Source organism: Pseudorasbora parva, chromosome 1, assembly GCF_024679245.1.
Source record: "Pseudorasbora parva isolate DD20220531a chromosome 1, ASM2467924v1, whole genome shotgun sequence".
NCBI lineage: Eukaryota > Metazoa > Chordata > Actinopteri > Cypriniformes > Gobionidae > Pseudorasbora > Pseudorasbora parva.
In genome coordinates, this window is record NC_090172.1 from 57,048,155 (window position 1) to 57,064,058 (window position 15,904).

General features: G+C 38.4%; 1 protein-coding gene across 2 annotated transcripts in view; it reads left to right on the forward strand.

The window, feature by feature from the left end:
* The window catches only part of dvl2 (dishevelled segment polarity protein 2), a 39,609-nt gene that overhangs the window by 18,980 nt on the left and 4,725 nt on the right, over window positions 1-15,904 (forward strand). The window contains exons 2-14 of one of the 2 annotated variants that reach the window (XM_067446122.1): window positions 1,087-1,156; window positions 2,010-2,155; window positions 5,313-5,422; window positions 5,529-5,664; window positions 7,993-8,080; window positions 8,154-8,223; window positions 8,372-8,511; window positions 9,145-9,221; window positions 11,347-11,414; window positions 12,087-12,209; window positions 12,657-12,788; window positions 15,173-15,349; window positions 15,436-15,654. In XM_067446122.1, coding sequence (XP_067302223.1) covers window positions 1,087-1,156; window positions 2,010-2,155; window positions 5,313-5,422; window positions 5,529-5,664; window positions 7,993-8,080; window positions 8,154-8,223; window positions 8,372-8,511; window positions 9,145-9,221; window positions 11,347-11,414; window positions 12,087-12,209; window positions 12,657-12,788; window positions 15,173-15,349; window positions 15,436-15,654 — 1,556 coding nt within the window. The remainder of the gene's footprint in view (window positions 1-1,086; window positions 1,157-2,009; window positions 2,156-5,312; window positions 5,423-5,528; window positions 5,665-7,992; window positions 8,081-8,153; window positions 8,224-8,371; window positions 8,512-9,144; window positions 9,222-11,346; window positions 11,415-12,086; window positions 12,210-12,656; window positions 12,789-15,172; window positions 15,350-15,435; window positions 15,655-15,904) is intronic. The other variant, XM_067446130.1, reaches the window with a different exon arrangement.

Consider the following 15,904-nt stretch of genomic DNA (forward strand, 5'->3'; position numbering starts at 1 on the left):
ACTTATTGTTGAGCCCTGTTGTTGTTCTACAGACATGAATTCTCCTCAGATTGCGTGGCTTGCGGATGAGACGTGAGTGTTATTGGTGGTCGAACTTACAATTTTCTATAAAATACACACTACATTTTCATAGTTAGTCACATAGCCAGGGATCAAAATATCATAGAGACTTAGATCATTGATATTAAAGTGCCCCTATTATTGTAAATTTTTAAAGATCAAAGTGCACAAAAAATAGTTATTTTCTCCGAAAAGGAAGAATCGATTCTTACTGTTACAAACCTGCAACAATGAAATGCATTTGCAGAATACCAGTCTTTGGTCTTCAACTTCTACTTTGACCCTCAAACACTGTAGTAGTAGCAGGGACTGGAAGAGTTTGGTTCGTGTTGTCGACATGTCTGACCAATCAGAGCAGAGTAGACTCAGAAAGGAGGGGTTTAGAGAGACTGAATCTTCAAATGAACCATTTCAGACTCTTTGAGAAATAAGGTGATGATGTGCAATGTATATTATTATATATAAGAAAATGTAAGTGTTTTTTGATCTCCAATGCATGTAAATCTACTGTAGAAGACTCCTAAACAAAAGTAGGAACCTTTAAAAATAGCATAATAAGGGCATTTTAACATTAAAAAATAATGATAATTTAAACTGCATTGTGACAGCAAGTTTTGCATGTTTAAGTACCCCTCGTGATTTCATCATAAACTATAAAAATCTAGAATATACATTCCTTCTATGGCTTAAGTCAAAATAGCTTAGGGCCTGGTTTCACAGACAGGGCTTAGATTAAGCCAGGATTAGACTTAGTTCAATTAGGATATTCAAGTAGCTTTTATTAACATGCCTTAGAAAAAGAAGAAAAAACATTGCTTTTGTGCATCTTTGGTCAAAACTATGGCATTTACATATTTTTAGATGGTAGTGCAAGTTGGTTTCAGTTTAAACAGCTCAAACATGCATTTTAGTCTGAGACTATTTTAAGCCTCGTCTGTGGAACCGGAGGTATATGTATGCATTTATCCAAGGAAATGTGTGTTCCTTCTTTTTAATTCTCTCACTTTGAAAATTGTGTCTGCTCAGGGTGGTGAAGGAGGAGATCTCAGACGACAGTGCCAAGCTGCCATGCTTCAACGGAAGAGTTGTCTCCTGGGTAAGAACTGCTCCTGTTCCCGTTCTCTCTGCCAGTCGGCAGTAGTTTCCCCCCCAAACAATATTTGTTTTACTGATCTTTTACATTGTGCCATAACAGTTCTCGGTTTTATGGCACCGTTTGACTAAGCTTTACCGAAGCTCCTCATCCCTGTAGTGACATGTAACAGGCCTGTTTTGATTTATGTCACAGTGAATCTTTAAGTGTGTGTGTCAGGCCCTTCACACGGGGACTGAAATCCAGTCTCGTCTAAAAGCCCTCAAATAAAAGCAGGTGCTTAAGTCAAAAGGCTTGGATGAAACCAGACCCTCTGTGGGATGGAAATAGTAGACCACCGTCAGGATGGCTCAAGGCCCCAGAGAGGGAGTGTACAATAACCTAGCATCCATTAGCATGAAGAAAGGAGAAGGCCATACAATGATACTGTACGTGGCCTTTTATAGCACATCTGAAGTTGCTTTCTCTTCTCAAGTATGTGACTTTGACTCCGACACTTCAGCATACTGTGTTTTGTTGCAGATTGTGAAGATTGTGGATGTATTTTCCATTCCTTGTTATCTTTTAAAAAAAGGGTTGATCTCTTCCTGTCCGCCGTCAGACACTTACCTCTCCAACTTGGTCTTCATTTAAATGTTTAGTTACGTAAAACCCAGACACCAGATATGTTTGACCTGAAGCATTGTGCGATCAGTTTTACACTTTTCCAGTGAGCTCCACGAGTATGTGTCGGGTAAAAAAATCATTTGTGGTGTGTTGTCGTCATAAGATCTTTTCCCATAGTCCTTTTTAGTTCCTTGTTTTTCATGGATCACTTTCACTCTCCTCTTACCCCAATCTTCTTTCTCTCTGTTAGCTGGTGTCCTCAGATACCCCTGCAGCCGAGCCCCCGGCCCTTCCAGTAGAGGTCCCGTCTCAGCCCTCCCCCCCTCCTCCTCCCCTGCCTCCACCTCCCGCCGAGAGGACAGGGGGGATTGGAGACTCCAGACCCCCTTCCTTCCAGTATGTTAATCTGCATCTCTGTTTCTTGCCATGAATGTCATTTTGTGGTTACTGGGAGTCTGTAACTAAGTTTACAGCTTTCCTGGAAGGAATACTCACTTTATTGTTTATTTGTTTTTCCAAGCTGTGTCAAAGATAGTCAAAAAATGTGAAACATTTTGCTTTATACTATAGCAGGGCTATTCAAATCTTACCCTGGAGGGCCAATGCGGTGCAGAGTTTAGCTCCTACCCTAATCAAACACACCTGAACTTGCTCATCAATGTCTTCAAGATCATTAGAAAATCACAGGTGTGTGTGTTTGTTCAGGGTTGGAGCTAAACTCTGCACCGCATTGGCCCTCCAGGGTAAGATTTGAATAGCCCTGTACTATAGGATAAAATGGGTGCCATTAGACGTTCTGATTAAAGGTGCAGTAAACAATTTCTGAAAAACTGCTGATATTTGAAATCAGCCCAAACACACACCTCTCCTTTCATTGTTCTGCCCCCAAAATGCACAAACACTCACGCAAGAGTGCCATGTCTCTTTATCGTAGTTGAAGCAAAGCAAGGAAGAACATTAAGTGACATAAAGTTCTGTAAACACAGAGCAAAACCAATGTTACTCACGTATGGAGCAGAAACAGGCCTTACCATTTAAAGGTAATCCCGTCTCAGTCTCTCCAGCGCTGGAAAGCTTTTCTAAAGCCCCTTTCACACTGCGATTCCGGCAAATACACGGATAATGCGACCCGGCATTTGTTCCCGGGCCGCTAGATTTGGTCCATTCTCACTGCCAGCAAAATACCGTAATATGTGCGCTTTCACACACAACGCTTAACGGTCCCGGGTCGAGTTGACACGTGATATCCTGATGTGACGTATAATGGCGAGCGATCTCAGCTTCAGCGCGGATGGTAAGGAGCTCCGTGGTCTCGACTTGTGTCCAGTTTGCGCACATTTCTGCTTGTTTAATTTTAGTTTCTTTTGTATACGAGCACTCTCTGCGTTTAAAACACCGACTAGCTCTTCTGGCTCTGCAGGGTTGCATTATTGAAAAAACAAGCTCTAGGAGTCACACGATAACTACGTACACGTTGCGGCATTAGTTTCGGCTTTTGTTCACACAGCGCTCGTCCCGGGTCGAATCCCGCAATGTTACTAGGTCCCCGACCCGGGTCGAATTCGGTAATCAATGCCAGGACGTGGTTGCTTTCACACAGAAGGCGACCCGGCAATGTTCCGGGAATATTGCGGGTCCGACGTGCAGTGTGAAAGGGGCTTAATATTAACATGGGTCCTAAAGCTCTTGCCTGATCATAACCCTTCTTTTCCCAGTGATATTCCTCTGAAAAAGATTTTGTAAAGTCTCTCAGCCATCTCTCTTTCTACAGTCTTTCTTTAAAGGGTTAATTCACCCAAAAATGAAAATGAGATGTTTATCTGCTTTCCCCCAGTGCATCCAACATGTAGGTGTGTTTGTTTCTTCAGTAGAACACAAATGAAGATGTTTAACTCCAACCGTTGCTGTGCCAGCCATATAATCATGTGAATGAGGGTAACGTTCTAGGAGAGCAAAAAAAACAACAAAACATGTTTGAATAACATGCACAAAGAGCCCTGTGACTCATGACGACATACTGATATCTTAAGACACAAAACGATCAGTTTGTGTGAGAAATCGTGCCATATTTATATAATTTTTTACCTCAACGCTATATCCAACAGCCTGGTGCGTGCTTCACTTCCGGTGAGGTCCATATCCACGCTCTAGATATGGGATATACGAGCCAGAGCGTAGATATTGACCTCACCGGAAGTGAAGCGCGCCATGAGCCACAGGGCTCTTTGTGCATGTTATCCAAACATGTTTTGTTGTCGTTTTTTTAATTATATGACTGGCCCACAGCAACGGTTGGAGTTAAAAATCTTAATTTGTGTTCTACTGAAGAAACAAACACACCTACATGTTGGATGCACTGGGGGAAAGCAGATAAACATCTCATTTTCATTTTTGGGTGAACTATCCCTTTAAATATCCCTCTGGATCTCTCTCTCTCTCCTTCCCCATCATGAGTGGATACGCCCCCTACTGTTGATTGGCTACAAAGTGTGTTGTGCTGCTCAGTCCAATCCACTTTCAACAGCACCTCTTGGAAATCACTTACTGCACCTTTAGGGATTAAAGGAATGATACAAAGAAATGCTTTTGGAATATGGCGCATACAATTTTTTGTTTATATATAGCGCTTACAGTATATACAGTATTCAGTAAAGTAGCTTCACAGGAATAAACAGAAAAATATATGTTAATGTTGCAGAATTAATCATTTTTCCAACTACTGAAATGTCAAAAGGTAGTGTAAATAAAGATCAATGTTGGCTCAGTTTAGTTCAGTAACATTCAAAAGTTTGCTGCCAGTGATAATTTATAATAATAAATAGTTTCTTCAGCAATAAATCATCATATTAGAGTGATTTCTGAAGGATCATGTGACACCGAAGACTGGAGGAGTGGCTGCATTGGTGAGCATAAGGGACTCCTTTCAAAATTTTGGGGTTGGTATGATTTACTTTTAAGTTTTTAAAGGAGTCCCTTGTGCTTTTGAAATTTTGAAATTTGAAACGTAAAAATAAATCTTACCAACCCAAACTTTTGAAAGGTAGTGTAAGGCTTTTGCATGACACCCACGAGGTAATCCAATATGTTTTTGTGTAGAAAGTGCCTAAAACCATGACGTGTTTGTGCCGTCTTGAAATGTAACCGTAAAACGTAAGCTGTTAAATGAAAATGGCTGGTAAAAAAATAAAAAAATTAAACGGTCAGATTGTTTATTGTTAAAACAAGTGAAAAAAATGATAATGAAACAAGATAATATACAGTTATATTCAAGGTGCATTCTCTAAAAATCTAAGAGCAGTTTGTCTTTTCAGGTAAATTTATCTTGTTTTAAGGATGCCCAGGTATTATTATTTTTACAGGAAATGAGGTTAAATTTACTGACTAAGAATATGATTTTGTTTTCAGTGTGACTCTCTTGCTCCTGGTTCCTTATCAGAGTTTGGTTTGCTAGAGGCAGCTGGCTTTTAAAAAATTTAAATTTCAGTCAGCTTGCAAAGATATACAGATGTGTCTTGAATGTAAAGCATTGGATGATGTTTGTGTGTGTGTGTAGTCCCAACACTGCAGGCAGCCTGGAGTCATTAGACGATCAGACCGAGACGGAGTCAGTCGTGTCTTTCAGGAGAGAGAGACCTCGACCCAGAGAGAGCATAGAGCAACATGGTCTGTCCAGTCTCTTTTGTTGTTTGTTTGACATGATCTAATTCTTGTGAATGACCTCAGCAGTATTTCAGTACATTGAAATGTTTATTGTGCCGTCCGGTTTCAGTGTCAGTGCCCCGTGTGAATGGGCAGACCCGTATGGACAGACACCTGGCTGGGTATGAGAGCGCCACCACAGTGATGAGCAGTGAGCTGGACACCACAAGCTTCTGCGATTCAGATGATGACGACACCATGAGCAGGTTAGAGCCCGCAGTCTGCTTAATTGGGGTTGGAGGAAGTTTTGTAGCATCAAAAAATGCACTCATTATCTTCAGTCACATCTGTAGTTTTTAGGTTGTGTGCAAAGTTTTATATTTCTGTACTCTGAATCAAATGATTGAACTTAACAAGTGTGTTGAAGCATCTAGTTTGGTTTTAGTCCAGTGATTCTCAACTGGCGGTTCCTGATCTTCAAGCCGAATCGAACATCGAACAAAAATTGCAGATCTATTCTTATATTGTTGTGTGCTGCACGGGAGATGACGATAAATGCAAATATTATGCATGACGAGATGCTCATAGTTAGAATAGGATAGTCAATACACTTATCTTTTGTTTGATGTTTTCAAAATCTGCACTTCCAAACTAACTCTATAATATTTTGATACAAACACATCTTGCTACCAGGACCCAGGTTACTTCAAAGGGATAGTTCACCCAAAAATGAAAATGTGATGTTTATCTGCTTACCCCCAGTGCGACCAACATGTAGGTGTGTTTGTTTCTTCAGTGAAAGACAAATGAAGATTTTTAACTCCAACCGTTGCTGTGTGTAGGTCATATAATGGGGTGAATAGGTAACAACTCTATGAGAAAAAAAAAAAACATGCTTAGGCAACGTGCACAAAAACCCTGCTGCTCCTGACGACACATTGATTTGTTAAGACACAAACTGATCGTTTTCTGTGAGAAACTGAAAAGTGGGCCTCATTCATGAAACTTTCGTAAATATATGAGCAAATTCTGAGTAATTTGCGCGTAAAATTGACCTTTACGAAATCTCTGCTCCAGATTCACAAACGCTTCGCATACCACGCATTCGTTAGTTAAATGTGTGTATGTTAGTGAATTCCAAACACGTGTAAATAGGATGCGTGTGGACGCTCATTCTTAATTAGCATATTCCCCGCCCATGAGTTACAAATGTAAATGACGTGACCAGGAATGCTGTGGACTCTTCTAGACTCCTTTCTCAGGTTTGGCTCCAGGATTTTGCATAAATGTTGAAGAGAGTAATTAGCCTAGCAATATGACTAGCAATAAATATTAAATTATCGTGTGTCCACCAAAGCATGTTTTAGCCAGCTAAACACCTGGTGCTCTTATGAAAATTGACAGCTGGTGGCGCTTGAAAGCGCTTTGCAAGGGCAACGTTTTTCCAGCTGAGATACTTTGGTAGCTATGATACAGAATATCCATGGCAGTAATGTGTTAATACTAGTATCTCATTTTGAAGAATATTACTGAATTTAAAAATGCAGTAAAAAAAGCAGTATTAACTTCTCTATTATTGTTGGTTCGTGTACAAGTGGGATGATTGATCGGTGTAGTTATTGTCCCGCCCCTCCTCCACTGTGATTGGACAGCCTGTTAAAAAAGAACAGTGACGAGCGCTGCCTTTCGCCCAACGTTAAACAGTACAAACAAAACAAAAAAGACGGGGTAAATCAACTCCTGAAATATTATTATGGTAGGCCTGCCCTACATAGTGCATTAAAATGCCATGGCATAAGTTTGCCTAAATTAGAACACAGGACGTTCAAATGTTTTATGCACCATTTACTCGTGGTAGGGAGCAAGTGTACATTTCTTTCATACCAACTAACATTTTGAAAATATTAACATTTTTGTGACTCTGAAAATTTACGTCAGAGCGGCTTTACGAACGATTTACACACAAATTCATTCTGCTCGTGTTTCATGAATGAGGCCTACCATTTGTTATTTTTTACCTCATATCCCGAGAAATCTCATCAAGTTTTCCCAACGGCTCTAACTTCTGTCTGGTAAGGTCAAACTGACGTGATCATAGATATATATATATATATAGAACCTCATTAGTGCCTGCACAGATCGACCGAATGAGGCATCTATATGGTATATTTCTATGATCGCTCCAGTTTGACCAGACGGAAGTAATAAATATTCTCCCTGCATCCCATTTTTCATGCTTTTCATCCTAAATAGTATGTAAGATTAGAATAAGTGTGTCCCAAAGCATAGTTTGGATCTATGCACACTATAACGGCTAATATATCCCACAACCCATTGAAAGGGGGATTCAGTTTAGAACTACAAACATGAGTAAAAAGTGTTCAAAAACTACAAAACATTGTGATTTTATTGCAGTGTGTTACTGGCTGTTAAGAGCATGAAACGTCAAAATTCAAGAGAGAGATTATAAACCAGTTGATAAATTTTGATGTTTTTACTATGTTGTGTTGCAACTTGATGTCCAGAATATTAAAATCTGGATCATGATAATTCATTGATTATGAATGTTTCTTTTACTGAATGTTTGTGGTCAGGTTCAGCAGCTCCACTGAGCAGAGCACAGCGTCTCGATTGCTGAAACGCCATCGCAGACGCAGGAAACAGCGCCCACGGCTGGAGAGGGTATGAAACAACCATTTGATACTATTGAGAAAGTTGTTTTATTTGACTGAGTTTTCTTTGTGTTGTATTATAGGCTTCCTCTTTCAGCAGTGTGACAGATTCAACCATGTCCCTAAACATTATTACAGTCACTCTTAACATGGGTCAGTGCCATTTTTGACCTTTTCTTCCTTTCTTTTCTTGCATTTTCTACTGTGTTTTGCATTTTTCATTAAATATGTATTCACACATGATGTATTGTGTTTAATACATAATGTGCTTCATACTCCATCTGTTTGTTGTGTCCTATAGAGAAGTATAATTTCTTGGGCATCAGTATAGTGGGTCAGAGTAACGAGAGAGGAGATGGAGGCATCTACATTGGCTCGATCATGAAGGGAGGAGCTGTAGCTGCAGACGGGCGCATTGAACCTGGAGACATGCTGCTGCAGGTGTGTGCGCGTATGTGTGTGTGTGTGTGTGTGTGTGTGTGTGTGTGTTCTGGTATATGTGGTTAATAAGGACAGAAATATGTGTAATGACATGGGAATTACAACGTAAACAAGGTTTATGATGCCACTTCCTGTGTCCCCGTAAACCGAATAGCTTTAAAAACATACTAAACAATGCTTTTATTAAAAATGTAAAAATGCAGAATGTTTTCTGTGATGGGTAGGTTTAGGGGCAGGGGCAGTGTAGGGGGATAGAAAATACAGTTTGTACAGTATAAAAGCCATCATGCCTATGGAGAGTCCCCGTAATACACATACTGTAGAAAATAAGTGCTGAAGTGTAAAATTAGTGCTGGGTAGTCGAGCACAAAGTGAGAACTGCACGTTATAACCTCTACTCGATGGCCAACCAGCCAGTCAGATGAGTGACGTGGCTGCGGTTTTAATTTCTGTCAATCTCAATGGCTTGACATTAAAATCTGAAACCATGTACTGGGGTCGCACCCAGCTTCAAGGCACAAACATCGGGACCGTTTCAGTAGTAATTACCTCTAAACAAAGGATCAGTACTTTCACCGCTGCGGGCTTCTGTTGTAAACACTGGTTCTAATGTTTCTTCTCTTTTCTGTGCAGGTGAATGACATCAACTTTGAGAACATGAGTAATGATGATGCGGTCAGGGTGCTCCGTGAGATCGTCCACAAACCAGGGTGAGAATTACCTTTTAAAGGTGCTGTATGCATATTTTAGACTGTACTAAAGCACAAAAATACCAGTTTGCAGATATTTAGGAAAGTCCACATACCTGTTTCTCAAACGGCTGTAAACAATTATTCTACGTTGAAATGTGTGTTCCTTGTCGAAATATCAGTTTTTGTTTTGGTCTCTGTGATCCCGCCCACTGCCAATTTACCCAATAATAATATAAAGAAACAACTCAGGACTGCAGTAGGGATGCACAATATTATCTGCACGACATCGGAATCGGACGATAAACGCTTAAAATATAAAAATCAGCATCGGCCGATATGAAAACATTATGCCGATATGCCTTGCCGATATGATAACATGTTGATATGCGCCTGTAATATCTCACTTGTGAAAGAGAGCTACAGCGATAAGACCATGTCAGCACTGCAGTCATTCTTCAAGTGTAAACAAGAAAATACATTGCATGTACAGTGATTTATATTGACTGTTTTTTAAATGCTGCCTTGAATTTCTGAATGCACGTACAGAAGGACCTGACCGTCAGCAGCAGATTTGCCACGTTTTCACAACAAAACGAACCCAAAACAAGCCCAATCGCGTCTCCCCACAGCAGCAGAAGCTCCTCCAGGTCCTAGTGCCCTCCAGCTACACCGCTATATATTTATACATGTAGTGGGGGCGCTGTTGTTACAGTAATACAATGAAAAGTAGAATACACAAATAAATTGAAGTTACTTCTTGTTCTGAATAAACAAACCAGTAATGATGTCATAAATCACAAGCATGACACTTGTAAATTTAATACTTTTATATACAGTGTATTAATCTGTAATAAAATTGTACGAAATGGATGATGAAAAATAATCCAAGGAGCTCTACAATAATTGTAGAATTAAAAGACAGCATCAATGGATGTCATGCCACCCCCACTTCATGTGCACAAACGTTAAATCCAAAAATACAATATTTAGGTTACAGCTGCATCTGGGGTGAAAAATTACTGACTTTATTATTGTTATTTTTAGAGCTTTTAATATACTCTTATCATAAAAATAACTTTATTAACATTTATTTATCTTCAACAAGAATCCTTTTAGTAAGGATACCTCAATAGTTTTTGCTCAAAATGGTGTTGTTTCCAAACAAAGGGAAAAAATAAACATATATCGGCATCGGTATCGGCATCGGCCAAAATGAGCTGAAAAATATCGACATATCGGATATCGGCAAAAATCCAATATCGTGCATCCCTAGACTGCAGTACCCAGTTCAACTCACTGGTTTCCCACTGGTCAATACACCATTGTAGTGCACTGCAAAAAATGCCTTTCTTACTTAGTATTTTTGTCCTGTTTTAAGTCCAAATATCTAAAAATTCTTACATTAAGAAGCATTTGCTACATAAGCAAAAGTTTTTGTCTTGTTTTGGGGGAAAATTACTCAAAATCGAGTGAGCTTTTGCTTAAAATAAGCAAAATAATCTTCCAGTGGATGATGATTATTTTTCTTACTCCATTGGCAGATTATTTTTCTCTCTTATTTTTTAGTTATTTTTTCCCAAAACAAGACAATTACTTATGCTTGTCTAGTAAATGCTTCTTGTTTTAAGATTTTTTAGATGTTTTGGACTAAAAACAGGACAAAAATACTTAGTAAGAAAAGCATTTTTTTGCAGTGTGCTGTTTATGTTTACTTGTCTCATAAATAAAAAGCTATTTTGTAAATGCACTTATTCTGAAATGACATGAAGGGAGCCTCACAGTAGGAGTACAGTTGTTTCACACTATGATACATTAGTAAACAGTAAAGGCCTGTTTACACTAAAGATGATAACTATAAAGATGTAGTTTTAAAAATCATTCTAAATATAAAGCAGCACCACACCACAACTATAATGACAACGGCACAGAGAAACAATATCACTAGAATCACTTTCGGAATGATTTTTTCTGGCTGATGAATGATAAAAGTTTTTTTTGAGAAATAATTTAAACTGTATAATAAACAAAACTATATAATCTGCTGGTGTGGACGCTAATGGAGTTATCATTATAGTTTTCGTTCTTGGTGTGAATGGGCCTTAATAAATCCTGCAATGTTAAACTATCACTTTAAATCTCTTAGACCCATCACTCTGACTGTGGCAAAATGTTGGGATCCTGCTCCTCAAGGCTATTTCACCCTGCCACGCAGTAAGTCTCACTTTATATATGTAGGCAGCTATGTATAGGTAATGTTACATAATCTCAATCCAATCGAGCTTCTGTGGGATGTGCTGAACAAACAAGTCCAATCCATGGAGGCCCCACCTCGCAACTTACAGGACTTAAACGATCTGCTGCTAACATCTTGGTGCCAGATACCACACCTGGTGCCACAGATACCAGATTGCACAACCTTAGGGGTCTAGTGGAGTCCATGCGTCGACAGGTCAGGGCTGTTTTGGCAGCAAAAGTGGGACCAACACAATATATATATATATATATATATATATATACAATAAATGGAGGCTGGCATAATTTGTGTATATATACTTTTTAAAAGAAATAAACACTTATTATTAAGGATGCTTTAAAATAAAATGTGTCAGTAAAGAAACTGTTATATAAAAAAAATCTATTTATCAAATCCATTTATCAAATAAATTTGAAACAAAGCAGCACAACTGTTTTCATCATTCATAATAAATAATAAAATCATCATATCAGAATGATTTCTGAAGGAAAAAGACCTCTTTCAAAAACATTTAAAAGTTTTGCCGCCCCCAACTTTTGAACAATGGTGTAAATGTATAATTTAGTTTTTAATGATGATGAGATGTTTGAGATCTGTTTATCTAATGTCCTGCCCATCTTCTCCGTCAGATGAGCCAATCCGGCCCATAGACCCAGCAGCATGGATCAATCATTCGGTAGCTCTCACTGGGGCATTTCCGTCCTACCCTAGCAGCACAATCACCTCCAGCTCATCCGTCACTGAAACCGAACGTAAGTATTACACTTATTTCTTCTTCTTTACTCATCCTAGACCTTTGTTTTAAATGGGTGGTTCCATGTTTTTTTCTAGGCTTGGTTGTGTTTATGGGGCGCAGTATAACAGTGTCTTAATACTTCTTCTTTTTTTCTTTTCAAACGGTGTATTCTATACATCTGCGGAGACTAGCGAGGGTTTATGATGTCACCAACCCAGGAAGAAGCTCGTTGTAGTCCAAACCGGCCGCTTTTGTAGGCAATAAACTGCCATAACTTTAAAAGACAATATCTCCGTTTGCATTGAACTTTCAACGCTGTAACTTTGCAGATACTGTTTATGCTCAAGCAGCAACATTACACACTAACTAAAGTTAAACAACTGACATCGCATGCAACCACCCCTTTAAGAGTACACACTATTTTAGCCCCATTATTTTAACAACGTTTTTTCTCTGTCTGTAGGCTTTGACGAGTTTAACCTGTCTCTTCGCTCTGACATGGCATCTGTTGCGAAGGCCATGGCATCTCCAGAGTCCGGTCTGGAGGTCAGAGACCGAATGTGGCTGAAGATCACCATTCCCAATGCTTTCCTAGGTCAGAGACTTGTCCAGTTGTACCTGACACTGTATTTACACACTTGCTGCATCCCAATTCGGCTACTTAGACTATAGCCTTTTTATGGGTTTTGTGAAGAAAAAGTACACACTTTTGACTGTCTAGCAGAAGAGTAGGCATACTACTACATCATAATTGAGTGTAACAGTTCCCGCCCCGTTTATCAGCAGCGCTGGTTCCAGAAGTATTTTATTCATACATTTTTCTTCAATCAGCTAGGAGGTGAAATACAACACTACAAACTTTGATTTGAAGCAAAAGAATCGGACAAAGCCTGTGTACTTAAAAGCTTTAGTGAGGGAAAGAACTACAGTCCCATGAAGCAGTGCGAACAGTATGATGAAATTGAAAATGATTGAGAAATATAAAATTACTCATAAATGTTGATTATATGTGGGTCAATGACATGTATTTTTTGTGTCCAAATGATTTATTTTTCTAAACATAATTTTAAAAAATACATGTCATATATCAAACTGATCTACAATATCTCCTTTATAAGAAACCTTTTTCATTTTATTGATATTCAATTGATGTTTTTGAGTTTTTGTGTTTGAAAGACCAAAAATGTCAGGCGGTGCGACCGTCCGAACCTGCAACCAGAGAACAAAACTGCAATAAAAAGGTTAATTTTGTCATTAAAATTCTTAATTAAATAGTTTGGCATGATTTTATGTTAAAGTCATTTTAAATGAGGGAAAATGGTGTATCAGTCCTATTTCAAAACTATTTTAATACTTAAAAAACTTTTGTCCGAAAAATTTACTTCTCCAAATGTCAGGGAGGGCGACCGACATAAAAACGCAATTTTAGGCAATGCTCCTTTAAGAAAACCATGTGACAGCATATGACATTACACAAAAGACCCTAGAGGACCCATTTGATGCAGTGACAAGGTTAGTCACCCTCCCATAAATATTAGATAATTTGACATTTTTGAATAATGATAAGGTTGATTCAACTTATCATGTCAGGCGGTATGACCCCTGGAAAACTTTGAAAATGTGTTGTTATTATTAAAATGTGTATTTGATTAAAAAAAATTATGTATAACCTTGAGCACATGGTCAAACATTTTTATAGGTGTCCAAATTAATGCCTGTTTGATTTTAATTGAGTTTGAAATGTCAGGTGGTGCGACCAGCATATTTTCATTTAAATGTATCAATTTACACGGCAATTGCAAAATAAAGTAAGAAATATAACTGTAAAACTTTATATAACATATACAAATCATTTTAACAATTAAAAACAAATATAAAAACTCCTTATCGAAAAATTGGTGTTTGAACACATAGAAAAGTAGCCATTTATATGAATTGGAATAAAAAAGACAACAAATAAAGAAATGAAAGGGGAATTTACAATGCAATATGCATTTAAGACACTACAAGGACTGATATTTACAAGTTCTCAGTAGTGCTAAGTACATTAAATGTATATTTATTTAAATTAATATATGGTCGCACCACCTGACATTTTCTGGGTGGTAAAATCAGAAATCTTGTTTAATAATGAATTAATGCTGCCTATAAAGCTGTAAAACCAATATGAAGAAACATCAAACATTTGTTTGGACATAAAAATGCATTTTAAAACCGTTTTGCTTAAAAAAAAAAAAAAATAATCTTGAAAACCTTATTCGTCATTGACCCACGTATAAAAATAAGCTAATTAATATTTTTGCAAAATATGCAAATATTTCTGTATAGCATCATAGGTAATGTAGTTTTTCACCAAGAAAGTACATTCTGTACAGCATTGTGGGTAATGTAGTTTTTCACCAGGAAAGTACATTATGTACAGCATCATGGGTAATGTAGTTTTTCACCAGGAAAGTACATTATGTACAGCATCATGGGTAATGTAGTTTTTCACCAGGAAAGTACATTATGTACAGCATCATGGGTAATGTAGTTTTTCACCAGGAATTCCGCTGTTAAACAATTATTTTAAAATTAAGCTGAAACAATGCTGGCTGGTGGCTTCAACAGAAGCAAATATCATTGATGAACAACCTCTTAGCTCAAAGTAGGCCTGTCTTTTAAAGGTTTCTAAGTTACCATTCAAAATCATTCTACAACATGCAAAACATTATTGGATAATTCTTATAACTGGCATTTCTCTGGGCCAATCGGAATCTTAGCTCACTTGCGTCAGAATCTTGAAAAGATTCATATATATATATATATATATATATATATATATATATATATATATATATATATATATATATATATATATATAGTCTTTCCCCCGGCCCCCGCCGGACACTGTCACCTTTTTTACTTTGAGGAGTTTGCAGGTCTTTAAATATAATCTCATGTTTGTTTTTCTCTGGCTTTGTGATTGTGTTTATATAGGTTCAGATGTGGTTGAGTGGTTGTACCATCACATTGAAGGGTTTCAGGACAGACGGGAAGCTCGTAAATATGCCAGTAACCTACTAAAGGCTGGTTTCATCAGACATACTGTTAACAAGATCACCTTCTCTGAACAGTGTTATTACATATTTGGAGACTTTAGTAACTGTGAAAATTGTAAGTAGAACCAGCTTTTCTTTTAGATAACATTTTAAAGAAAGTCTTTTTCCGTAACACAGTCCCTCACTACTTTTCCCTCTCAGACATGGCCAACCTTTCTCTTAACGATAACGATGGATCCAGTGGCGCTTCAGACCAGGACACTTTGGCCCCTCTTCCGCTGCCAGGGGCGACACCATGGCCCCTGCTCCACTCTTTCACGTACCAGTACCCTCACCCTTATTCCACCCAGCCTCCTCCCTACCACGAGCTCTCCAACTACAGCTACGGCCCAGGCAGCGCAGGCAGCCAGCACAGTGAAGGTAAAGGGCTACATTGACAAAACACTCAGACTTGTGAAACACTTCAAAGTGCCCCTATTATACTATATTAAAGGCCCACTGAAGTGCCTTGAAACGCGCCGCATTATTCAATGTGTTGACGTGATTTCCCCTGAAACGGCTCCAGCTGTTAGCAGCTCCTCCCCTTTTTTGAAACAGCCAATAGCGTTTCGTTAATATACAGTTTGACTAGAGCGCAAGAGCGGACCTTTCTCGTTCTCTGTTTGGTAAA